The 27486-nt window shown below is 37.9% G+C and overlaps 1 protein-coding gene across 4 annotated transcripts in view; it reads left to right on the top strand.

Annotated features, from left to right (window-relative positions):
- Positions 1 to 27486, top strand: part of CYRIB (CYFIP related Rac1 interactor B) — a 75137-nt gene that overhangs the window by 38611 nt on the left and 9040 nt on the right. For 2 of the 4 annotated variants that reach the window (XM_069854663.1, XM_069854664.1), the window contains exons 3-6: positions 7477 to 7513; positions 19472 to 19554; positions 25434 to 25555; positions 27166 to 27271. In XM_069854663.1, the coding sequence (XP_069710764.1) occupies positions 19482 to 19554; positions 25434 to 25555; positions 27166 to 27271 (301 nt within the window). In that variant the 5' untranslated portion in view covers positions 7477 to 7513; positions 19472 to 19481. Of the gene's footprint in view, positions 1 to 7476; positions 7514 to 18376; positions 18460 to 19471; positions 19555 to 25433; positions 25556 to 27165; positions 27272 to 27486 lie in introns of all 4 variants that reach the window. The other 2 variants (XM_069854665.1, XM_069854667.1) reach the window with 2 other exon arrangements.

Genomic DNA, 27486 nt, shown 5'->3' with positions numbered 1-27486 from the left:
CTTAACGTGCAGTAGTCCTACTGCAACAGTTACTGGAATAAGTTTAAAAAGAAGCAAGTTTTGAATCTGGTTTAATGATTTATTTAGTAAACCGTGTTCAGCTTGAGGCTTCAGCCCTGCTGGTTTGTTTATGAAGGTAAAGCTGCTGTTTTTCTCCACCTGTAAATAATCTCGCAGGACAACATGAACTGTTTAATCCAGTTTGTCCAAGGAGCCTTAAAATCAAAGACATTAATTTAATGGCTGCTTTGACTATTTGAAAAGTCACCTTTAAACAGACCAGCAAAATATGTAAACTTTTTTTGTCAGGAGGATGCTTGACCTGAAAAGCTGCACTTGTTGAGGCCAGCGAGTTGACTTCTGTATTGCTTTTCATGTGTTCTCTTGCATTAGATTAAGGTCAGATGTTACTTACTTCATTTCCTGACTTACAGAAGGACTTGTAAATGGTTGTTAAAGTAAATTTCTACTGTTTGTGGGAGTTGGTTGTGAGGTTATTTGGGTTTGGTTTTGGGTTTTTTGATTTTTTTTGTTTTGTTTTGATTTGGTTTGTTTTTTTTTTTTTAACTCTGTAGGGACTTGAACTACTAACATGTAGTTCTTCAGATCTGGTAAGTAGTAAGTTTACTGCTTGACCACAAAGCAGCAGTTTTATTTAGAGTCATAAGATATCTCAAGTTGGAAGGGACCCATCAGAATAATTGAGTCCAACTCCCTGCTCCTCACAGGACTACTTAAAACTGAACCATATGACTAAGAGTATTGTCCTGGTGCTCCTTGAACTCTGACAGATTTGATAGCCTGTCCGCTTCCCTTGGGAGCCTGTTCCAGTGAGTGAGAACCCTCACAGTAAAGAACCTTCTCCCAGTGTCCAGTCTGGACTTGCCCTGCCACGGCCTGCCTCCTTGTAACTCATTGTAGAATTAATTTTAGAAATTATTGAGCAGGAGTACTGTGCAGCTGTTGAGACTTATTATCATTAAATTAGGATGCAGGAATTAAGACCTTGTTGTGTGGTTCCTGGGTTTATTTCTATTTCTTCTTCTAGAAGTTTCTTTCTGTTCATCTGACCTAGTGTAGTCCAGAGGTAATGGGTTTACGCTGAGCATCGAAATCTAGATTATAAGAAATAAAGGCTCCTATCTTGAAGTATTACTGAATAGGGCTGGGGTTGCTCAGAGCTGATAATGCACTACTAATAATGTTGAATGGGAAAGCCCTTTTGACCTTTCCTTGTCTTACTGTTTTTTATTATGCAAGAGGATGAGTATTGCTGCAAACTTCCTGGGACAGGGTATGGTTTCACTTCTGTGATGCTGATATTGAGTCAGAACTCAATTCAAGTCTTAAATTTTGCCGTATACCTACGAAATTATATCATTTGTATTGCTTAGATAAAAAAAGCTGTTGAATCACTCGGCCGGTGTGCAGGAACACTTCACAACTGGGTGTTAACAGCATAACATCAAAGAAAGCGTCAACTGCAGAAAAGAAGCAATGCTGGCATAGTCACAGGGAAGTCAAACATGGTGTAGGTGGCAAACGGCAATATGTAATGTAACGGTATCTAGTGTCTCTTCCCAACTTAGTAATATGTGAGTACTTCTTTGAGGAGTGAAAGCCTGATTGCTATATAGCCCTTCAGCTCTATGCTCATGTAATATAGCCAGTACTAAACCACTTCAGTGTTTAAACTTATGAAGGTGCAAAAGAAACACAGGAGATAATATGCTGCCAGAAATAGCAAGGTCGGTTGTTTGAATAATTGACTATTAGACACGGGGCATGCTTCAATAATGCTGGCAGGTTTTTTTTTTGTTTCCTTGCAGTAAAACAGGAGGTCATATACCCAGGACTGAAATATCACAGTTCTGCCTCTCACGCCACTGCCAAAAAACCAACTAGCACAAAAAAATCCTCACTCCAAATTAGAAATTAACCAACTGAAAGAATTCCAATCTCTGTCCTTATTTGTCTTCTGGTTTCCCAATATTTAATATTCTTAATTGCTTCAGGAAGTGAAAAATATAGTGATAAATATTGGAAATATTTAAATTATTTTTTTGATTGGGTTACAAAGCAGTAGCCTTGTACTTGGTCTTCCACTTGCAGCTTTTTTTTTTCTATGTTAAGCTTTGACAGGGTGCAAAAATAAGGGTGATGGTAGTTCATTTTGCTGTTTGCACTAAACCAAAGTAATGGCTTGTTGTGGAAAAAAAAACTATGAGTGAATGAAATAGAAATTTTCATGCTGAGTATTAGTCTTGTATATGTCTGAGTAACTCCATATGCCATACAAGCAAGCTTCTCGTGTATGTTTTCCCCTCTTTGTTTTTGGGGTTTTTTTGTTAGAAAGTTTATATGTATTTAACCTTGTCCTCTTTTTGTTACTCTTTAGTGTAGCATCTAAACTTCCTGAAATATTTTCTTCAAAGCAAACTTGATGGCTTTTTGCTACGTTCCTTTTGAAGCTGTATTTTCTGACTCCACTTTAGAGAAACTGAAACAGTGCTTTGTGGACCTCACTTGGATTATACAGAGTAATAAATGATGCTCCTGATTTAGCACATGGAACTGAGTGCCATTAGATGTTTGCCTGAACAGTATGAAGAGCTGTAGGCCTATATAGAATGAGTTATATGAGCATAAATCTCTCTTAATCTGTGAATAAGGGGTAAAAAGCATAACGTGTGCTTTTGGCAGTTCTCTACCACAAGCTGAGAAAGCTGTTGTGTCAGATCACCCTTTCTGTCATTAAATTATAAACCTAATATGGGTTTGCGTGTAGCAAGGAAAATGAGAAATTGTATAGGATAGGGAAAGAGCCTTAGGCCAGCAGTGTGCCCTCACAGCCAAGAAGACCAATGGAATCCTTGGGATGCATTGAGAAAAGAGTGGCAAGCAGCTTGAGGGAAGTTATCCTTTCTGTCTTCTCTGCCCTACTGAGGCCCAATCTGGAATATTGTGTCCAGTTCTGGGCTTCCCAGTTCAAGAAAGACAAGGAACTACTGGAGAGAGTCCAGCAGAGGCCACGGAGATTATCTAAAGCATCTCTTATGAGGAGAGGCTGAGATGTGGGTCTGTTTAGCTGGGAGAAGTGAAGTCTGAGAGGGGATCTTATCAATGCGTAGAAATATTTGAAGGGCAGGTGTCAAGAGGATGGGGCCAGAGTCATTTGAAGGGTGCCCAGCAGCAGAACAAGGGACAACAGGCACAAACTGGAGCACAGGAAGCACCTGAACATGAGAAACTTCTTTAATGTGAGGGTGATGGAGCACTGGGATGGGCTACCTAGAAACGTTGTGGACTTCCAAGGTATAATTTAGCTTCAGAGGGATAAATAAAAATGAATGGGGAAGAAAGATTTGAGCTGAAGTTTCCTAAGCTGCAGTCAAAAAGGTGCTTTTATAGCAGGCAACCAGTAGATTTGCACTATTGTAAAGAATAAGAACCCTTGGCGGTAGTGATAGACCACATTTGTATAGACTTAATCTAATTTGTTTGTTGGGGGTTTTTTGCCATATAGATATAAAATAATCTTTTTAGAATCACTGATGTTAACATTGGATTTTGTGTCCGTTTAGCATTGAACCATAGGTTCATCTGGAGATGTCCTGAAACTGGCTTCGAAATGTGATCTTTGCTGTGATTTATTTTTTATAGCTTAGCCACCTGTTAATGTTACAAAATAAAGATCAAGTTTTATTGCGTAACATTTCTTAGCATTCTCTTTTTGTTACCCACAAGATGTGGGATGTATTTGACTTGTGGTTTTCTTTTGAACTGGGCTTGCTTTTTATGTTTTAATGTGTGCCTCTTAAGAGTATGCAGTTTTTGGAGTGGTTTCCTCAAACTTAGTCTGTAACTTGAACGAGAGAGCCAGAGAGTCTAAAAATTGCCAGAGCAGTGTAGTATTTGAGCTAGGTCCTGTTCTGTTCAGCAGTGTGCAAAAATCAGGTAAGATTCATGGGCTGAGAACATCTGTGCTGTAGTCCACCTCTGGTGTGCACAGAGATCAAGTTGGTGATGCTTACGGAGGGAAATCCAGGTGCAAACTTGCACTTGGAATAAGCAGTTTAAATATTTGCTCTGTGAAAGCAGCAAGGTGGATTTTGTTTTGAGGATGGCTATTAAAGCCTGGGTGCCTAATACCTCACCTGGAGTATATGAATCCTGTGCAAGCTTCCTTTTGATAAGTGTTGTAAGCTTTATGAAATAATTCTTTCTGAAGTTCCTTGACAAGCCGAAGTATCAACAGAGGACACAGAAAATAATTCAGATTCTTATTGCAAAGTTATCAATTCCTTTTCGCTACTCAGTAGTTTCAGTTCTTAATAGGCAGAAGAACCCGAGTGTTAGAAAGCCTTCAGAATCTCTGATGTTGTAGCAAATCTTGACTGACAGTTGCTGACAGGCCTGTGCTTGGACATAAAGGCTTCTTTATTACTTCAGCCAGGGTTGGGCAGAAGACATTGGATTCATACTGGAAGTTAATGGTTAGCTTTTCTCATTTGAAATCTCTTTTAATACTTACAAGTTAAGCGGCATCAGTTCCAGTACAAGGTGGATACCCACAATATAGGGCTTATTCAGTGGTTAGCAGTTATTAATTCTTTTTTGCCAAGTTTCCTTATCCTCAGTGATGCCAAGTTTACTTAGTACTTCTTTTGTATTTGAGTATCATTTGACTTGTGTCAGCTATAGGCGTTTCAGTCTGAATGATGCTTGGTTTTGTTTTCTTCTGAAAATGAATAGCTGCTGTTTACCTGATTCACTGTCCATCTCTACTGGCTGTAGATATTGTTTTCCCATTTATTCAAGAACTGTTGTGACTACTCTCTGCATTTCAGTTGGACTGGGATGTTTGTGTATGCTTTGGTCTTTCTCTGCTGTGGTAAAGTTAGGCTGCAGGTCAGGGGAGAGGGGATGTGTGTAGTAGATTCCTAGGTTGGGATGCATAATCTTTCTGCTGTTTGACTTCATAAAATGATATAAAAAAAGGCTAAGCTGTTAACCCATTGAATAAAAGGTAATTTCCCTGACCTGAGGCTCTTCTCTCTAAAAAAGAGAGTTGGCTGCCTCAGAATCACAAGCCATTAAAAAAATGCTTGGATTTATATTAGTCAGTTTTCACTACCTATAAAATTAATGTGGTATACATGTCTCATCTTGTGCCTTTTAGTATTCTTTCTGGTCTGCAGGAAAACTGATATTCTTTCTGGACCTGCAGATCCTCTGTTCTAACTGGGGGAACCCAGTCAGTGCACTCTCTGATCCTGGTAACAGGCAATTGTTCATTGAGATACACTTGTGTCTGTATGAAGGTGCATCCGGAAATGCAAGAATTAATTGTGTAAAGAATCCATCACAGTATTAATTTCATGTATGGCCATTTGTAGTGGATGTTCACTGATAGTTTCTCACTGCCTGCTAGAGATCTGCAAGTCATTTTATTACCCATTTAAACAGTGCTTTATTATATTGCATAGTGCAGTATGACCTCTACATTTAAAATACTGTGTGGTATGAAGTTGCACTGAACAAAAATCAAATATCTGTCAGCTTGCCAGTATAAACTGAGTTGATGGCATGATTTGAGCTGTTCCTCATGGAGGCATGCTCATTGGTACTAAAAGACAGGAATCCTATTAATGGATATTTGTGCTAACATCTCTTTGCCTGTTATCGATGATAGTCCAACTGTGACCAATAGTTCTCAGCTTTCCTGATCGCTTCCCTTTTGCCTAATGGCACTACTGGGCCATTCGCTCGGTGGAGCCTTCAGTACAAGCTGCCTGAGTATCAGCGGCTTTTCATGCAGGTGATAGGCGCTTGTGATTATCAGCGCAGTACTCTGTCCAAACTGTTGTAAAGAACCAAGCAATTCTATTTTTTTTCCTAATTTTCTCAGTTTGGAATTTATTTTGCAATGAACTGATGCTGTTAGGAAACACTTTTTAAAAAGTCCCTAGCCTTGTGCCACAATGTATTTTTGTTTTGCTGGTTTTTTTCCTCTTTCTGCTGTTACTTCCGTATTTATTTCTATAGCCTGGTCATTCTAATGGATTTGGACATCTTTTTGTTTATATTTCAGTGAATTAAGTTGGACTCTCACCCAAAATAATCTTAAACGGAGTTTCTGACTACCCCCTTCCAGCCTCCCCCTCCCCGAGTCTGTTTTTAAGTAGATTTTTTTTAATGTTCTTAAATGTTTCGTCTGGTTTGATTTTTTTTTTTTTTTTGGAAGGGGGCGGGTAAATTAGCTTTTTAAAGTCGTGTTGGGACTAAATTTGGTTTCGGTTTCCCTGTTTGCAGTATCAGTCAGTGTTTTGTTTCTGCCGGTTTGTTGCAAAGCATGAATTGAGCAGTCTGTGGGCATGAGGAGGAAATTAAAAAACATATAAAATAAACCTAGTGAGAGTATGTGAGTTTTAGGGAAGTTGCAAAAGCTCTTCTGAAGATTGCGTTGTTAAGCATCTTTGTCCTGAGAAGCAGTTGTTCTGAAGCAGTGGCTGTTGCTTACTAGCTAGAGTAAAGGGAGGCTGAAGCCGGGTGGCAAAAGGAAAAATGAGATGCTACTTAAACTTAAAGAAATCCTAGTCATAAGGGAAGCCTCTTGGAGAGAGTTGCGACACTGGAAGGAATGGAGAAATAAATTTCTACAGTTTTAAGTGTTTGTCAGTCATCTTTTTGCTATGTTCAGTTCTGTGGGCTGTGAAGTCATTTTCACTGGGGTCTCCACTCTGTTTCTTGCCTATGGTGCTGTAGATCTTCAGAGCCTTCCTGAGATGATATTACACTATTTCCCGTGAAGCTTTATGAGATACTGCAGTATTCCTTATCTTCTTTTTTCAAACTGCACTGTTAACACAGTTATTTCACCAGCCTTAAGATGGTAATAGCAGACTGAGGCTCTTTAAGAATGCTAGTTTTCTTTGTTTAGCAAAGGATTTTCAGTGGTGGCTTGAAAATGCCTTCTGTGGAGGTCAGCATGCAAGGCATGCATTTTTTAAAAGCCAGTTTGTGTAAATGAATTAATCTTGTTAGTCTCTTTTTTTTTTTTGTATCTGCAAAGTGAAATGGAACAATTTGCCACTGCTATTTTATTGCAGCTTTGACTCTAGTAATTAAGTTTATTACGGGGTTTATGTTGATATGGGCTATCTAACACAGCAGCCTTTTCCCCTAGAAACATGTTTGTTGCCAAAGACTTGTGTTCACTATTTATTTATACACCTAGAGATAAAATGTATTTCTTCATTCTGTTTTTAAATATGTTTTTCTAATGTCAGTATCATACAGATCCATAACTGTCTATGAAGTAGATCCAGAACTATGTTTATGAAGTAGATCTAGGAAGGTAGTACAATGCCTGGAGCAGATGCATGTTTGCTTTTACAAGGTCATGTAGCATTACGTTGAAGAATTTTGGTGCAAAAGAATGAATTTTCATAACCTCTTTTTCTTTTAAAACAGACTGGAGACCAGGAACAGAGTGCAGCACTGGCTGTAGGTAAGAATTGAAACTTAACGTGCTTGAAAAATCTTCTGACATGTAAGAAGCAATAATTATCCTGTATTAAAGGGCATAAAATTGGACTGTGCTGAATGTTAGCAATTTTCTCTTAAGAACTCCTTTCCCTGCCCCATTTGCTTCTACAGCTTCTGAAATTTCTGGTGTTCACTAGGAAGTCCTAATGTATAACGTGATCTATCCTTCTCTGCAGATAAAGATGTGAAAAAAGGTCGTGCAAGTATTTGGATTTTTTTGCTTGTACCGTACCTCGTCACACAGAATGGTAATGGCTTTGAAAACTGTTCACTGGTGTGAAGAAGTCCCATTCTTTCAATAAAGACATTTTTAGTGTGCACAGAATATAGTAGCTTGGCCACATTTAAGAACTTACCCTTGAAGATTGTGCTTAAATTTCTTGGAAGTTTTGAATGAAGAGGTAATGTTTTTGGTGGTTTTTCTTTCTCAGTTTCTTTACTAAAAAGTTACTGTGTAACTTCAAACCCTTTCTGAACCAGATGCCTCGTGCCAGAAACCAGTATCCTGCACAAGCTTGTAAGACTGAATAGGTAGCATCTGCTCACATGAAGGTTTTAGCTTTTAGTTTTATAACTTGCTGCTTGTCATGTAAGCAACTGCACAGTGTTTCTTGTGCTGTGCCAGCATAGCAAACTACTTCTGTCAAATTGAGAAGGTAATGCTACCAAACACAAGGTAGGATTTATTTTGCTTCTGCTTCTGATTAATCATCAAAAAGCTCTTTGAATTCGTGGGAGCTGTTTTTGACAAATGATTTGTCATGAATTTTATTGACAGTAGCAGAAAACACTTCCAAGTTCTATGTCCAATATTATTTGAATACTTCATTCACAAATTAAGAATATAAGTCATTGTCCCTTATTTTAGTGCACGATTGATGTATTAAATACCCAATTCATGGAATCACTAGTTTTAATGTGATTTATATGACATATTTGTAATTAGAAGAGCTTATGGCAATGTTGAGTCAGAACAAGAGTCCTTCTAGTCTACTGTCTTGCTAACAGGAAACCATCCAGTGCCATTCAGCGGTAGTAGTGCTTTTAGTTGGTAGCCTTTACTTTTGAAGTCTTGGATAAGTATATTAGCAAAGTTGCAGTTTGAACTAGTGCAAACTTTTATTTCCAGCATAGTGTATCCATCGCAAACACACACAGTAAGAGTTGCTGAACTGCGTCAGACCATGGGTCCTGCTTCCTGAGTACAGTCTCCAGGCTTAAGCATCTTACTTCCTTCTGCACGTGTGCACTTGGTTTTATTCATATTTTCACAAACTCCACTTATTCCTCTACTGGAAGAGTGCTGCTTCTGCTCAGGAAGGTAAAAGCGTTCCAGAAAAGCTAGTAAAACTCAAGAGGCTGTGAATGGTACTGGCTGCAGAAGGAGGAAGGCTGTCCAGTGAGCAGCTGTGCAGTGCGTGGCAAGAAACTTCTGTTTTCTTTGAAGAAGCTGTGAATCAACAGTGTTTTAGATATTAAAGGGAAAATGTTTGTTTATAAACCAAAGTAGTGGTGTTGGCTTCAGGAGCCCTAAAGTTCAGGTGTCTCACTGCTGATGCTTTCACCTGTTCCAGCTGTGCTGAGACAAAGTAGCTGCTAAATGTTAAACAGCATCTCAAACCAGCTGGGAATCCCCAGTGTTGAAGGGTTTGAAGGGACTGGCAGAAGCCTTGCCCAAGCCATGCTTTCAGTAGAAAAGCACCAGTAAGGTAGCAGTGGTAAAGATCTGGAGACTATTGAAAACTTCAGTTAAACTTCAAAGAATGGGGCAAACTGAAATGGATGTTGCTTTCTGAATAAGGTTAAAACTTGAAGAAAAGCTTTATTCAGTAAAACCTTAACCTTCAAACATTAGCAGATGCCTAGGGAAGAGCGCAGACAGGGAAGCATATATTGGTAGTTCTTCTAGTGTGTAAGTATTTTCAGGTCAAGTGTTTTTCTGAGCTGTATGTGATTATTAAATGTATTCAGTGTTCATTAGTGGCTGTCTGTTCTGCATATGTACCTGGTATTCCCCAAGAACTGCTGTGAACTCCTTGTGAAATTCTATGACATAGATTTGTAGAGTTCACAGATTGCATGATGCAGGAAATAATACTCTACATGGATTTCTGTATGCTTACTGCTGATCTTAACAGATTACAGGCTGTGTAATTACTGGAGAACAGCAAATGTTTCTCTGTATTTCCAATAGCTGGACAAAAATAAGTTGTCTTACGATATCTTATGCTTGCTGGCCACCTTTGGTTTGATTGTAAGATTAAAAGAAAATTTTAGGTGTCTTCAGAGGGATGGAAAATGAAATGAAAGATGATCAGGTTTAACATAGCTAGAACAGAATAATCAGAAAGCTGTCCTGAAATATGGAAATCTAACTTCCAGCTATGTGATTTGAAAGGCTGTAGTTTCTCCTGGGTAGCTCAGAGCTGGTGTGTTACTGAACTGAATTTGCAGATGGATGGTCTGTGTCAGATTCACATGCACAGGTTTGTGATTAAGTGCTATGACATTCCAAAAAAGTCCCTTGAGGTAGGATATCCCAATGAATACTTCTATCTATCAACTTGGTGACTAGATTTGCTATAGTGTAGTTAGTGAAGAATTTGCAAGCCAAGGCCCTGAAAGGGTGTGACAGCTCAGAGCCAAACTAAAAGAAAACATGTTTTTTGAGTATTACAGGGTGATGCAGATGATTGTGCTCCTTGCCCTGGTACAGTAGATGGCAGTATTACCACAGCTGTTTGTCAGAAACCCAGTGCAACCGCATCCAAACTGGGCACTGAAACGGTCACTGGGCACTGACCCTTATAGATGGGGTTTCAGCTCTTAAGAAAGAAAATATATCTCCAAATAAAGCTAGGCTTGAAGTGGAGTGTGTTTTTACTTGTGAAATACCAGCTAAGAGATGGTAGCCCAATGGACTAAGCACTATAGTAAAGTTAGGGATTTTTTTTCTAGCAGTTAGATTATTATGGAATGTTTGGTGAGGGGGGCTGTGCATTTTTTTTCTTTTCATTGAGAGAACTTACACAGATTATTGTTATTGATAGAGTTGGGATTTTTTGAGAGGAGAGCTTGACAGTTGTTAAATTACAGGCTGACATCTTTGAAATATAAAACTTTTTCGTAGTGTGGTGGTATGGCACAGTTTTGATAGGCACACCATCTTTGTAGAGAAAGAAGTTTTTCTGTGAAATAATAAAAAGACCAATCTGGAAGTGTAACACATCTTTTGTCTGCTTCTTTATGTACCTGATAAAAAAAGATGTCCTCAACTTTGAAAAAGACAGACTTAAGGATCAGCCACTGTTTCCATGAGAATGTCGCAGTCATGGACTACATGCAGTATTTGGGCTGGAAGGAAATTGCTGGTTCTGAGCTGTAAGGCACATTTGTTACAAGCTTCCTTTTCTCTGGAAGATCACATTGTAAGGTAGTGACCTCTGTTGGAAGAGTTGCAGCACTGCGACGGGCTTTTAACATTTCAGACGATTAAGACAGCAATGTGTAAATTGCCTTAGAATGTAAATGTCCTTGAACCAAAAAAAGTTTGTTTTTTTTATTTCATGGTTGCAATGTAGTTGAATTAAAAGGAGTGTTATACAGAATTAAGTTAGAAAGCTTGTTGAGCTTGTATAATTTTGAAAGAGGAAAGCATTTCTAATTATTTATTAGCCCCAGATTCACTCATGAAGAATTGTGCAGTCACTTGCTGAAGGGTAAATCAGAGCAGATTTTGAAAGTGTAGTCTCTCCCCTTTTCAATACAACTTCTGTTTTAAAAATGAGTAATCCTTCCAGACAAATTGGGTTTTATTCCAGACTTGTGTGGGCATGCTTAGTTATTTTATTGTAGCTCCTGTCAAACAAGTTATTCAGTGTCAGCTGTGCCACTGAAATATTCCCCAATTAACAGGGCTTTCAGACTGCCTCTTCTAAAGGAACTGTGGATTCTTCAGTGCCTTTCCCTTCATTTCCTCTAAGTGGAAAAATGGACTGAATAAACACTGACCTGACCGTACTTTACAATTTTGGTTTTGAGGAATGCAAGCCTTTTCACTAGACTGTTTTCCCTGGCAGTCCTCCATTTTCCTGATATGACAGATTTTGAATTTGGTTTTGTTCAGAAAGGAGTCTTTTTTGAGATCACACATCATCAATAAAGTAACTTCAATTTCAACTAAAACGATTCATTATATCAAAGTCAGTTTAGGAAAAAGGACTGACATCAGAGGTAGCTTTAAAACAGATTTTTAAGCAGCCTGAACATTTACTTTCCTATTAAAAAAACATTTCCTATTTGGCTGCATGAATTGTTTTTCTACTGTTCAGATAAGATTTTGAAGATTTAAGCCCCAGGAATTCAGTGGTGTATATATTGGGGTGGGTGGGTGTGGAAGTGTGTGCATATCTTTATCCTTCCTCTTCTGATTGATTTGCAGTTAATTGTTTGTGGAAGAATAACCACTAGGTGTCAGGAGTGGAAAGCTGTGCATGGATCTCTGCATAGGTTATGCGGACTATGAAGTAGGTCATAAAAGTGTATATAAAACCTGATGAAATCTTATGTTTGCTAGGACAAATTATCCAGCAACAAATGAAATTGTGAGTCACGTGCAACTGATGACTGGTGTGGCACTTCATACGTGTGTTTGTCTCAGCAGTTCAATGTCAGTATCTGAACTGTGATGATAGCTATGGTATGTCCTGAAAATGAGACCAGTTTATCTAAAATCTAACATGTGTTAAGCTAATAGCACCAGGCTTCTCCTTCCTAAATTTAAAGGTGATAGTTTCCATGTGTTGGTCTCTCTTCCAGACTGAGTGACAACTACTATTTTTTCGCTATTGCCTCAGTAGTTATTTCTTGCCTCAACAGTGCATTTTATTACTTTGGGATTTTGTTTAGTCACAGGTTTTTATTGCTTTAAACACCACTAATTATCAGTAGTAGGAATTGGAATGTGTCAGAGGGCATCTATGCTTCTGCAGCAATATTTGAAAGAGAAATAAATATGCAGTAGACTAGGAGAAGCACATTTGAATCCAACGAAAATGTTGTGACTTTGAGAAGAGTGATTCCTGCAAGGTAGTTTACAAGCCTGTTTCCATCTCTGCAGCACTCTGTAGCTTCTAAGATTCAGAACAGTTTTATATACACGCTGAATGTGAAGCTTAACTGCTTTACTGGGAGAGAAGCTGGCACTTGATCCAATAGGCTGTTGGCTCTGTGATGCCGTGTGTTGCTAAGGGCTGCCTTTGATTCAGCTGATGTGAGCAGCCACCAATCGCTGCCTTTTTTTCTCTTTTTTTAATTTTTTTTTCCCCTCTCCTCCCTGTTCCTGGCTGGATACCACGGGCAGAAATTGTTCAGTAAGCCTTGAAACAATTTCCAGGCTGGTAGGACCATCATTCTGGAAAAATGATACAGGGAGACATTCAGCTAGGTTTCTGTTTATGTGGTAACATTGTGTTGTTATAATATTAGACTTTTAATGCTGTAAGTATCTTTCACTTACTATTTTACCAGAATATCTCTGAATTAGAGGCTTATGCCACACACAAATGACCAATTAAAAATTTAAAACTCAATCTCTGGAAGAAAATGTTTGCTCTTTAATTGGATGTGCTTTTCATGTAGTGTTGTGCTTACCTTCTTCCTCCAGGCTCAAGAACATGGTTGTGGGGTTTTCAGAATACAGTTTTCTTACTCTGGGTGTTCCTGTTCAGTCTTAAGCATCTTTAAAAGTAGTCTTGGGAATAGTATGTGCTTTTCCAGAAGGTGAGCTGGTGTTTTCCTGAACCAGGAATTCTACAGTGGTCATAAACGCATTATTTTTAATCTATTTATTTAACTGTTGTTCCTTTTTTAAACTGGTTTGAAAGCATGCTCTTCTTCCAATAGAACAAAGCAAAATTAAAAATGCCACTTTTGAATGTCTTTGTAGTATTTTGTCTTTAAGAAGAGTTAAATTTTCTAGCTGCTTACCAGTTGCAAGCAAAATCCTTGTTAATACATGGTTTTTCTTTCAGGTGCAAAAGGGGGAAATTTTTTTGGTGCTCCACTGAATTTAGTTGCATCATCTACTTCTATTAAATTTCCCGTGGGCTTAGCTTCAAAAAAAACCCAAACAAACCCAAAAACCTGTATAGAAATGTGTCAGGGATGTTTTCAGCATGAAGGGCATGCGTGCAAGACTTGTTTTGAAAATATGCCTTTGCTTTCCGCTTGTCTGATCATGACAGTGCACGCAACATCATAGAACCCCATAAGGCTCTAATGGGCCAAATCATTGTAATCAAATGTGGCATTCCGTATGTCTTCCTCTGCAAGTAGGTCAAGTTTAAAACACATTTATGGCTCATGCTCTGATTTCCCATAACCTGCTCCACGTGGCTCGAGTGTTATGCTGGAGTCCCGAGCGTGCCAGGAGGGATTCTGGGCAGCTTCACTGGGCCAGTCAGTTTTTGGGCAGAAGCTAGTCATTTTTTTTTCTGCTCTGGTTTTATGATGTTGGTTTCATGCCAAGAGAGAACTTCAGTGGTCTAAAGTGTGCTTTTGCTTAATCTTACACTGTCAGTTTACCTATTGTGGATACTACTATAAAACCTTTTAAGGTAGTTTCTCCCAAACCCTTGGGAGAAAAAAAACAGTTTACAAGTTCTGAACTGCACTATGTTGGAATGAGAATACTAAATAAAATTGGACAGAGGATGACAATCGGAAGCTGAGGAGCAAACAAATAGTGACCTAAACTGTACTTAAGGCCGGACATGTAAATCTTTTTGTATTGGTGATTGCAATAGTCAAAATTTTTCTTGGTAAGGGTTACAGCTTTAGAGTGGATTTTGTTCCAGTTGTGCTGATACAGTTGTCAAAATGTGTGTTTGCACCCATAAAAATCACCTCTAGTCAACGTTCTGAATCAGCTGTTTGGCTCTGAGATAAAGCCTGGCTGCAAGAAACTCAGTCAGTAGTGGTGCTTGCTGCTAGCTTTGGTCTTTATGCAGGCTCAAATCTTTCTTGAGGCGGGGCTGACTGATGTGCTAATGTGCCCAAGAAGGATGCAGTTAGTGCTGAAAAACGTTCTTGACTAGAAAATAGTGGCTCAGTGTTGGGGCTAGTTGACTGGAACCACTTCTGACTTTCTAGAACAGTAATTCTACTTGCTGCAGCCAAAACTAGAAGGCTACTTGGTAACTTAAGTACTGTCTGGGTATGATACTGTGGTGGTTAGTCACTAAGAAAAGTCTTAATAGAGCTATCAAAATCTTCCATGTAGGTGATGCTTTTACAGGGCATCAAGTAGCAGAAGAGGTCCCTGAAGATAACCATAATGCCTAGTCTTGTAGTCTATTTCTTTCACTACTAGCGGGTTGTCATCGTCTTTAATATTAGAGCCAGTAGTGGACACTTTTTCATGTGTATTGGGCCCAGCACAGATGCAAATGACAAGCCACCTTGAACAAAAGGAGAATCTAGTAAATCTGGATCTGTCAGGAGCCTTGGGCATCTCTGAGCTAGGTTGCTGTACTCTAGATTGATGCATGAATTCTGCTGATACAGCAGCTTCTCGGAAAGGTCAGTTTTCATTTTCTTCAAATTAGGGTTCCACCTGAGGGTAACAGGTCACCTCTTCTTGCTGCTTGGCTCTGCCTTTGAAGCAAGATGATCTGTAGAAGCATACACCCATTTACTGTGAGCCATGGCTTGTTGGCCTGCTGCTGCTTCCATGCACCTGGGAAGTTACACGGTGGTGGCATTTCAGTCTCTCATTTCTAGGTGGCCATTTTGGAGCTTGAGACTGTTGCTTAGCCTCGCTGGAAGAGTAAATTCCTGTCTGATTCTTGCATTCATTACCTTGAAAGTCAAGGAGAGAGGAAGTGTCCTACCAAGAAACACTAGATCAATCTTCTCAACTTTTGTCTACATTGAGGTTTTAAGCTGTTCTTATAGCTTCTTAAAAACTTTTTAGATTACAGCTTGGAGGAATGGTCTTTTTCATAGTTCTTGAAAAAAAACCAACAAATATTATAGTGTTAAGGAATACTTGAGATCTTGAGTAACTGTTAAAATTCATCTTAATACAAGTTTTGAAAATCTTGTATTTGTCCAGTTTCTGCTAGATTTCCATTCACTCCATAGAAACTGGATAGATGATGAATGTTTTGCTGCAGAGAGAGAAAATGCAATCGCATATCTTGTATGGAAAACTGATGTGACTAAAGTTTATCAGGATTTTTTCTGTATGCTGAATGCACGAGCAGTCTATTATGAACTTTATTGTGAACAAGTATTCATGTAAATTGAAGTGTATTCCTATATCACATCTTGTAATCTTGTTGCTGTCATAGTTGAATTAAGTCATTCTTATGTTCAATTCCTCTCCTTTTGTGACAGTGGCTGTTCACTGAACTGTTACCATTAGGTCAGTTGCATCTTCTGCTTGAATTTTTCGTATCTATTGATTCATTGTAGTGCTACACTTTTACCGTACTTCTCTATTTGTTAAACTCTCTCTCAATAACTGGCTAGTTACTGGCAAACTTTTCTGAGGGTTGAAGGTCTGAATGAAGGTATTTGTATTGCAAAATTGAGTCCCTAACCCCTTACTCTCTTTAGGAAGAGGTAAGGATTCAGTTAAACAGTCTGTTCTGCAGTCGCTGTATGTTCTTCTGTAAGCTTACCTTCAAAATATTGCAACCCTGTAAGCATGCCCCTGCTCTGACCTTCAGAAGTAATGCTATCCAGTATTTAAACCACATGCATGACCCTGTGCACTCTCAGGAGACTGGCTAATATCAAAACAAAGGCGAAGTCTGCATAGAAGAATTTACTTGAGGTAATGAAAATAATTTGATGGAGGAGGGGATGGTGTGGCTGAAGCATGGCAGTAATTGTAGGTGTAGAGTTCTCTTTAGGCAGTTCACACCATTCACTGCTGTGTATTTGCTACTTGGTTATTAATGTTGGAACTGAAATATGTAATACGCTGTTCTGAGATTGAAGTTTGTTTTATAAATCTGATTCTATAGACTCAATCACCATTAGGCAGTTTGTGCTTGGGGCTTTTTATTTCCCCTGTTGAAAATGTTTAGGAATGTCTCTATATTTCAGCCTTTTCCAGACTATGAATGTTGTCATTGTTGGGAAGTCAACTAAGTGGCTTATACTCTGCTTTCTCATGTTGCTTGCTTACACAGCACTGGTGCACTTGTAGCACCTGAAGAGTTCACTAAGCTGTGGAGTAGAAAGCTCTGGAAAAGCTGCTTGTTTGAAAAATCACGTTTTGGTGGATTAGTTTTTAATAGAATTGTCTAAACAGAACACCCTAATGTAAAATTTCCTTGAATAATGGGTGTTTCTCACAGGCTCAGAAATCTGATATGACTTTCCAGAGAGCTAAATTCAAATACTTAGGAAGCAGGACTTGGCATTTTCTTGAGTTTCACGTGGAAAGTTGAATGTCCAAAAAAAGCAACCATGCGCCTAATGATGAAATTCTGTGTGCAGAGCCCACTGTGATCAGTTGAACTACATTCAGAGTTGCTTTTCTAAAAACCTAGATTTCTAACAGTTTGATAATTCTGTAGTAGTTATTGAAGCAAAGCCTGAAGAATTATCAACAGTCTGGGATTAATTCCCCCTTCCTTCTCTGGCTTTTGTTGATTGTGTGAGTTATTGCTGAATCTTGTGGATCATGAAAAATTAATCAGACATTGTTCTTGGTTTGCTTTTCCTTCACACACCAGTTGCATTTTTCTTATGGAATGCTAGAAGTCTGTCAGTACTGGTTCTGAAAATTTGTTTTGCAAACAATCTGTTTTGACTTCACATTGTTTCAATTTCTTCAATCCCTAAATCAATGATTCTTACTCCTAAGATGCTGCCTTCCTCCAGGTGAACACTGGTAGGTTGGTATAGTTAGAATAACTTGAAACTTGCTTTTTTACATCTTATGCTTGAATCCAAATGTCAGAGGATTGGTGGTTTATTCTTAAATAATTTGAAATCTGATTTTTTGGTAGTGTGTGTGTGGTTTTTTTTACTCTAGTAAATGCCTGGTGTTTCAGAGCAAGGGTTCTTAGTATATTTGCAGCCTCTGTAAAATGTGGGAGAGTCCTTGAAAAGGTTGCCTTGTTATGAAATGCAATTTTCGTAGTCCTACCGAAGGCATTCATTTCTGGAACTTAAGGTAACATTTGAAACTGTTTTGTTAATATATCTGACCTTGAGTAATGTAATAACTATTTAATTTTTCTTCCAGTTTTCATTTCTTTTAGCTGGGATGTGACAGCAAGCATGAGAAGAACTTTTGAAACTTGATTATTTCTCCTGGGTTTGGAAAAGTCTAACTTACGTTTAACTCATCACTTTACAAGATTTGACGGGAAAAACTGTTCATTGACCACAGATGATTACTACTAAGAGGCTTTTGGAAATTTGTTCTTAGTAAAAAAAACTAGGCTTGTGATGCCACCAGTTGCGTTTGAGGTCACTTTTATCCTGAGCAGTGACAGCTTCATTTGCTTTGGGTTGCTGCAGTCATAGTAGGTAACATATTCTTTAAATGCAATAAAGATGAAGAAGTTGGATCTTTATTTTTGTCAGAGCTGTAACTCCTAAGTTTTTCAACAATCACTCCCCCATGAGAAGAAGGGGAGTGGAAATGTGTTTTACAGCACACGTTTTCTACTTCCCACCAGAAGGTGATGAATTCAGTGTGCAAAACCTGATGGGAGCCCTGCTACAGTGAGCTCCAGGCCTGTGCTTAAAATAAGAAATGGTTATTGGAACTAAATTATTTTGCCATTTTTATTTTTAGGTTTGCTGGCATGGGTAATCTCATTAAGGTGCTAACCAGGGACATAGACCACAATGCAGCACATTTTTTCTTGGATTTTGAAAGTAAGTCTCTTGGGCCTTCACAGCTGGTGCATTCAAAATGGTAACAGTAGGGTTGCTTATACCTGCTGCAGAGAAGGCTAGGGGACTGAGCTGCAAATCTGCAATTTGAGAGTTGCATGTGGTTTTTCCATTCTTTTTTTTTTTTTCTTCTTTTTTTCCCCCCACCTTCAGTAGTAGCCAAGCCACCATCATGTTGCTGTGTAAATTTTCTTTCCTTGTGCTTAGTCATTTTGAGTCAGTGTGGTCAGTGATGTCCATCCATCTGCCTGCTAATCAAGTAATCATAAAATGAAAAATTCTGTCAGTATGCCATAGTAATCTGTGCTGAGCAGTTATTCACTGTAATCCTACCTTATACAAGAGCGAATACTAAATCATTACTGATCATGGTTTGGTCATTCGTGATGCAGTTAATGGGCATTTTTTCCATCCAGAAGTCCAAAGCGGAATTGTCAGTTATGCAGGTGTTTTAGGCAACTTGTGTAAAAGGTCTGTGGCAAACCTATGTTAGCATTTCATGTGCACTGAAATGATATGTCTCGATGCATTTTTCTATGATGGCTTTCTGACAAAATTAAAGCTCTTTCCTTCTGTTGTCCCATTGAGTGGAAGTCTGTAGCATGGCTAGCACATCAATGCTTGCAAATATGGTGCTTGTCCCTTGGTGGGGTACTCCTGCTCAGGACACTGATGCTAGAGCATATCAGGACAGAATCAGTCACTGGCAAGGCCTTCGATTGGAGCTCTGCCCTTTTCTCAAAGGGGTGACCGTGAAGGTGTTGGTGACGTAGTCACTTCTTACAGGAAAGCTGCATTGCATCTCTGGGATCACCAGCTGTACGTCCTCAAGGTTGGGGTCTCCCTCCCCTCATCAGGGTGGCAGCCTGAAGGACAAGTTCGTGCCTGATGGAACTCCCTGGTCTTCTTTCCCCCTCCGCTTCAATCAACTATATTTGGGCTGTTCCTGCTTATAAAAAGAAAATTTTCTTTTCTCTCATTCTTGTCTTGGCAGGTACCTTAACATGGGGAACCTTCTAAAAGTTTTGACATGCACAGACCTTGAGCAGGGGCCAAATTTTTTCCTTGATTTTGAAAGTGAGAAGATGATTTTATATATCTATTACTCTTTGCCTGCAGTAGACTGCATTTGTCATGTACTGAATGTATGTTTTCACTTTGCCATGCTTCTGACAGCTTTGCATGCCTGAGCTATGGATAACTGTTCAGTGAACTCTTGTAGAAAGTGATACTTTATTTCAAGTAACCTCTAATTCTAAAATATAAAATCTTTATTTCTAGGAAGGCTTTCAAATTCTATTTTACCATTGGAATCTGGTATGATTCTTGTTTTAAACCAAAATTCTGTCTGCTTTTTACGAAAACTTTAATCAATTTGAATTGTTTGAAGACTTACTGAAATTGCAAGGAGGTGCTTGCGTCTTAAAAGAAGGACTGAATATAAAACCTGATTATTTTCTTCACTTTCAATGTGCCACTGAATAATGCTGTATATGTAGATTGGCTGACAACAGCTATTCATAGCTCTTCAACATCATCACGTTAAAGGTGTATATGTGAACCTTATTTGATTTGGCATTGAAATTTGACAGTTAACTTCATCCCCCCTTAAAAGGAGGACTCGGAGTATAGAGATGAAATTGCTTTTGAAAAGAGATGTATAACTTGTCTGATCAATGCCAAGTGTTCTGGAAGGTTCACATATTGTTAGTATTTCTGCTTTTAGATTTTCTTGCACGATATAAAATCACCTAAGAATGGCAGGTAAGTGGTGTTGGCTGCTGCTATGCATGTTGAATTACTTTCTTTTGGGATATGCTATTGCTTTACCCAGCTGTATATCAGCAGGCATAAAATAAGAGAACTAATGTTCAAATGCATTTTGACAATGTGGTAGAATAAAATGGCGTAGCATAACAAAAAAAGATGAATTATTGTGATATAGAAAATTTAAATAATTATATACTCTTCTGCTAAATTATTTTTCAATTGTGTTTGAAACAGTAGCAGTTGATTGTATTGGTTCTAACATGAAAGTGAATGCTTAGAGAAATATGGTTTTGTTTCAGTGATGTTTTAAATTATAACCTCTCTAAACCCTTTTTCTGTGCTGTTGATTTTACCAGTTCTCTCCTTTGAATATTTGTTTATTGGAAAATGATAGCCGTGCAAATTAATCATAAAGGAAAGATAATCAAGGGCTGTGTTCAAAAATCAGAAAGCAAAACTTGTTTAAAACCACTTCAAATCTCACATATCATCAGAATAGGTATGTCTTAGTGAAGTAGGGAGAAGCGATATAGGAGAATGTTGGAATTGTGAAGCTTCAGCTTAATCTGCAAATGCTGTTTAATTGGATTAATTTAAATTCAAGTTAGCCAGGTACAAGAGGCATAAATCTAAATTAAATTGCAGTAAGAACCACTGATATTTTTTAAAAATACTGATTCTTTAGCTATATATATTTTTTTTTGAAGTGCATGTTTTGAGCATGAACAGGATTTGGCATGAGAGTAAGCAGGTTGCTGACATGAAATGTTTACATATGCAGTTAAATTAAGTGACTTATATTATGGCTGAATTGTTAGACTGTTCTTTATTCATTTTGGACCCTGTCCTGCATTTGGGTTTTTGCTGCTACACTGTGTATCCATGCTTTTTTCTACTCTGTTTCAGATAGCTTGCCTTGACGGGATCTTGGCTCTGACACAGTCAAGATCTTTCTTCAAGACTTGGCACTTAATCTTGTGATACTTAACATTGTGTTTTCATGTGGAAGAGCAAGTCAGCTCTGTATTAAAAACAAATTTGCCTATTCTTTTATGACTGGCCCAGTAATATACAGTTTAAAGTCTTTTGTTCATAAGTCCATGTGTATCTTTGGAGCGAGCAGGCTAGCTAAACATTTCTTGTGCAATACTATAAAGAGCTAAAAAGCTAATATCCATAAAGATTTATAGGGATACAAACTCCAAATTTAGAAAGGTTTGTAGGCTGGTTTCTAAGAATTTTTTTCAAACATTTATCTAGATTCCAGTGACTTGTGTGACCAATTATCAGGATAAGTGCAAAAAAATCTTCCAGTAAATGATATGATGGGCTGTTGGCTTTTCCTTGCCTTAACACTGGTTATCTTGGTTTCTGTGGTCATTCACCTTGGCTGTTTGAACAGATAGTTGTCTTGATTCTACTAAAGTACTTGCAATGCCACTTTGACATGAGTAGAGGAAAATGCACAGCTTTGCGAAGGCAATATTGTTAACATAACCCAGCCGCCTAAAATGTGGGAAACTTACAGCTCAACTTTTACATTTGTGTTATTACTGTCACAGTGCAAATCCTTTCCAAATGTACTGATTTGAATAGAAGCTAAAATGCAGAGTATTGCGAATTGCAGATGGTGATCTCAAGCTAGCACTGCAAGCATATTCTGCATTACCTCCAAAGAACTTGGCTAGGTTTCAGAGGAGCCACAAAGATTGCATTCTCCCTAGTAATAATGATAGAGATGAATAAATTATTTCATCTCCAGCAGTCTGGGATTTTTCTCTCCCTTGCTCATGAGTTTTGTCCCAGCCAGTTTCAGATGATTTGATGTGCTTTCCCTGGGAAAAATCTCAGTTTAAATAATATTTGCTGTGCAGTATAAACTTTTAACCCCAAATTTGTCTCACTACTAGTTTTGTAGGCTAGCCAAATACTTTTTAAAATAGTCACTAACTGTGTGTGTTCCCCGCATGCAATATGTTGTCATACTTCCATAGTGTTTAGTTCACATAATAGCATTTGTATAATGTTTCAAGTCTACTCTTCTGTCTTTAATATGTTATTGTGTGAGCTTTCTGAACTCTAAATGTATATTGGATCTCGTGCAGTAAAGTTCTGATTAAATTTAAAATTAATTTAAGGATTAACTTCCCCATTACTTGAGGGACTTAAGTCTCTACTTTTTTACTATTGAATTAAGAATGGGAAAGTTATTTGGAATAACCAGAGGTCGGCTCCCTTGGCAACAGTGTCAAACCTCAGAACATCTCAGTGAGCTGTACTGTGCTTACTGTATTTGTTCTTTTCGTGGAAAATGTTGCCAGATAAAGGTAAAGCCACCTTCTCATAAAGTTGTAGCATGAACTTGCATTCATGGATGGGAAATGGGGAAATCCTTCAAATTCTATGCCTCCTTCATCCTGCAATTTGGATGCCTGGCATTGCTTGTTAGGTATCAAGACTTAGTTGTCAAGACTAACTCCAGAAATCCAACTCCCTTTCCTACTCTGTGCACTCCACATTGAGGAAAATGAGTTCCATAATTAGCAATTTTCAAGGGAGAGTTATGTATCTTGAGTCCTCAGGTGCATACTGATGTGTGGGAATGCCTCCTCCATCTCTCCAGATTACAGCAGTGCTTAGGAAGAGGAACCTTTCCTTCTTTCTCCATCCACGATATACTTTTAGAGTTCAGTGCCCTAACCAGCACTGAGAAGCAAATAAACCAATTGCTTAGGGCTGGCTGGCACTAGGGCTTGAAGATTTTCTATACTGTGCCTTTTAAATCTATCCTAATACATCCTGAATGTATTGTGCAATGAACATAAAATAATTTAGTTTTTAAATGTGAGCTCTTTTCTTGGTGCAGAAGAATTAAAGATGGGAAAGGAACTTAGTAATAATCAGGTTTACAGCTTTCTTATATTGGAGAGGACTAGGTGCACCAAAATCAAATATGTACCAAAAGAAATAATCCAGTGCCTGCTGCGTTTGAAAAAATGTATTTGTAAATTTGTTATAATCAAAACAAAACAAAATAATACCATGCTACCCCAAATTAAATATAAACCATTGGTTTTGGTTTCCTGGAACATTTTAGGGGAGTGAAACACAATAGCTAGTTGATGACATCCTAAGTGAAGCACACTAACAGAGTTATTGAAGATGTTGACTTCCATAGCCAGCTTTTCAGTGAAGACCGCTTAATTTGTATCTGGAAAATGATTGTCATTTCTAAACTTGGAAATTCATAGTACTACATCTGTTCTGCTTGTTGGTGGGATTTGAAATGAAGAGGAGGCGTTATTGTGGACCCTTCTGCTGTGACCTCTCCCCCACTTTAAAAAAATTAACTCTCTGTACTAGAGAGAGTAAAGAAAAATGGCATGAAAAAATAAATAGGCAAGAGATGTTCTTGGTGTGAGACAAACCAAGTGGCAAGTCTTGATTGCATTATTTAACACCACGATCTGGAATGCTACAGAGCTTCACGTTTTAGTCTGTATTTCACTATAGCATTTCATGTTTGTGCATGAACTGCTGCCAGTCAGCTGGTGCTTACCTGTGTCTGCTCTTTTCCCTCATTTTTTTTGTCTTCATTTCTTACAGCAGTCTTCAGCAGCTTCCAAAATTCTAAATGTTACCTTTGTGATGGTCTGAAAAGCACTGGCCACTTTTACTCGATGCCTAATCAATGTAGTGCTCTTATACATATTTTTTTTTTTTTTTAAAGAGTGACCAGCTTTTTTTTTTCCCCACTTGTGCTAATTCTTGATGGTTTTCAAAATATCCCAGTTAAACTGTTGCAAGGTCTATATATTTGCTAATAATGCCTGCTCTATGCATTAAACCATAGAAATAAGAAGGAATGTGGAAAAAAAAGAGCAAAATCCAGACAAACAATGCATGTGAAACTTATTTTCTCCCAGTACGAACATCATTTACTGAAGTTTGTTTCTAGTGTGTAACACTAGGATACTGTGGTTATTTTTTGTCTTTTTAATGTAAGTATTGACATCGCTGTTAGTGGGAGTTATACATATGGATCATGGAAAAAACACTTTTTAGAAGACATTTTCCAGACTCCTTAAGCTACACAAAATTATCAGGATATATTGTCCATAGATAGCTTTAATTAATCCTATAAAAAAGAATATGTTAATACACTTACTTCAGGCATTGGAAATCCTCGATTTAAAATACCATAATATTTATTTCATAACATATTTTGCCCATGTAAACAGACAAGTTGTTTGGTTGTTGTTGTTTGGCTTTTTCTGTGTTTTGTTTTGTTTGTTTTCAAGAGCTTCAGTAGCAGCTTCAGTGACTAAAGAATTCTTTTTTTATATCAATGTAAAAGGAACTAATCTTATTGCTTCCATCAGAATTTTAAAAGAAGAATTGATCTCATATCAGCTAAACCAGGTCTGGGATATTTGTACTAGGTGATTACTTATAAAGGGTTGAAGCCTTCTGTTGATTCTTCTCAAAACTTACTTATTGAATTACATTTCTTTAAATGTGTATGTGTAGCATTTTGAAATGATAATGAAATATACTTTTAGAAAGTCTTTAGTGAATTATAGAAAAAAATGAAGACCATGCATATCCTTAAAGAAGGGGAAGGAAAAGTAAAAAAAGAGAACAGTTTTTCACTAGACCTTTTTGTATTCAACTCTGATTTTGCAGTTAGTGTAATAAATTATATATTTTGAGAAATAAATATGTTTAGAAGTAAAAGGTATGGCTCCTTTCCCAACCAGTAAAAGAGTAGGCAGGGAAGATGGCAAATAACATGATGCGGTGTTTCTAGATAGCAGTAGACATGAACATCTCCTGTTGTATCTGCAACGAGTGTGTCTTTTGAGCGCTTACCTCTTCCATTGGGCTTGTACTGCATCCCGAGGTGAGATTGTTCAAATTTCTTCTCCTAACTCAATTTTTAAGTAGGTTAGGAAGGACAGATTCCAGGTGGATTTTTGGGATGCTAAATGAAGCTAAAAGACTTCTAAAATGAATACAATTACTCTCTTGGAGTTCCCCATACATCTTAGTAGCTCTTCAGAGAATGAAAATTCTTGATGAGTTACTGCATAATGAATTTGTCCCGTAGATGATGGTGAACCTATTGAATTCCATATTGTTGTCTAATATATATATATATATAAAAAATATGTTCTGCTGTTTAGATGCCCAACCTACAGAATCTGAAAAGGAAATTTATAATCAGGTGAATGTAGTGTTAAAGGATGCAGAAGGAATACTGGAAGACTTGCAGTCATATAGAGGAGCTGGCCATGAAATACGAGAGGTGAGCTAGAGCGTTATGATTCTGCGCAACCCGTGGTTGTTCACTGTCTGACCCTGACTAAATACTGCTAGATTTTAACTTTGCTTGCAGGAGCTGTTGTGGCAGTGCATGTTGTCTATTAAAACTGCTGTCTTCAATTTCTGCTCTGGAATGTTCCTTTTTAACAGTGAAACAGATGTCACTTTTTTCAATAATATTAATGCACATATGTGACAGCAAATGATGCTTCTCAAACATTTTATGAAATTGTTACTGATTTTTATTTATGTTCCCACGTAAGCCCTTCTTCAGTCTGTAGTGAATCTGGGAATTGTGGCCCAACTACAATGCAATAATGAGTAGTGTTGACATCTTTTTGTATGCTGATTGGAGATCTGATGTGTGGTAATCCTAGCGCATAAGACAACTAATTTTCAATCCCTTTAAATTGGCTTTTGTTTATTAAAGTAGATGTTGAAGAAACTTTATTTCTGTTTTAGTGTCACTCCATTTTCCCTTTACTTTTAAGAAAGGGTTGAATAAATTCTCTATTCCCTTCCTTTACTGTAACATATTTGGGTTTCTTAAGAATACATAGGAGGAGTCTGTGCTCACTCTAGATGAGTTTGAGATACTTGGAGCCATTCAGCTTTAGAGTACCATGAGTTTTTAATTCAGTCTCTGTTGAATTCATAAGGTAGGTTTAAAGAGGGTTACTGTGTCACACAAAGCCCTTAGAAGGGGAGATAGCTTATTTGTTGTTCAAGGAAGGGGCGTGTTTAGGGAGAGGAAAGAAAGTGCATCTTGGCAATGAAGTCTGCAGCTCCCATGGAGAAGGAAGAGAGACGCTAATGAGAGGAGGTAGACATCATAGGAAGGAAGCTTCCTAGGGATCAGAGAGGAGTGTGCTGCAACTCACAGCCCAGGGTTGACTGAAACTGATTTTGGAACCCAGGAGTTGACTGTGAAGTTGCAGTAGGCAAGTTATAAGCATTTTTATTTCTGTTTTCTTAGGATTTTTCAGTTGTAAAGTTGTCTGGTTTCTGTCTTAAAAACCTGGAGAGACTGAATTTAAATTTCTTTGGGAAGCTTACTGTAAAGGCAAGGTCTATGTGTGTGTAACTTAAAGCTCTGGTATACACCATGTCTTGGTGTTGCTGATTATTCTTAAATGTTCCTACTGTAATATTTAGCCTGAATGTCACAGTGAACCTGGTTTGGATTTTTTACTTCATAAATTCAGAAAGATAGCAACATTAGGATGAGGGTTTGATCCATGAATGTTTTTGCTTGGAGGTACCCCAATAAGGTTGTTGATTTTAATTAACTAAATCCTGTCGTGTAAATTTTCTTATTTGAGCAGCTTTATTTTTAACGATTTCTTTATACTATCTCCAAGTTGTTTTCTATTCAGGATAATTATTTTCAGCAGAAGTATTTAGAGCTTTTTGGAGCAGACATGAGTTAGTACAGGCTTGTCTCTCAACTGGAAACTTCGCAGTAGGTAGTATTTTTAATTGCTAGCTCCTCAAACAATTGCCCTGCATAGATATTTCTTCTTCAGTAGTGTATAATTTATTCTTAATCTAAGCATACCTTTTCCTCTTTTTTGTTTTCCTCTCTAATTTAAGGCAATACAGCATCCCAATGATGAGAAGCTGCAAGAGAAGGCTTGGGGTGCAGTTGTTCCACTAGTAGGCAAACTAAAGAAATTCTATGAATTTTCTCAAAGACTAGGTAAGTGGAATGAATGGTGTTAACTTGGTGTTTTATTTGGATTCATTAAGTAGTATGTTTAGCATATTTGGATGTGATCACGTCTGGGTCAACTCCTTGCTAGTAGATAAAAGTCCATATGGATTCCTTCCATACACTGCATCGGATCTTACTTGTGTCTGCATACTATCTTCTTGCGTGTGAAAGCAAATTTCTTTCAGTGAATACCTGAGAGG

This window comes from Phaenicophaeus curvirostris, chromosome 3 (genome assembly GCF_032191515.1).
Source record: "Phaenicophaeus curvirostris isolate KB17595 chromosome 3, BPBGC_Pcur_1.0, whole genome shotgun sequence".
Lineage (NCBI taxonomy): Eukaryota > Metazoa > Chordata > Aves > Cuculiformes > Cuculidae > Phaenicophaeus > Phaenicophaeus curvirostris.
The sequence above is the reverse complement of the archived record's forward strand: the minus strand, read 5'-3'. Positions and strand labels throughout refer to the sequence as shown.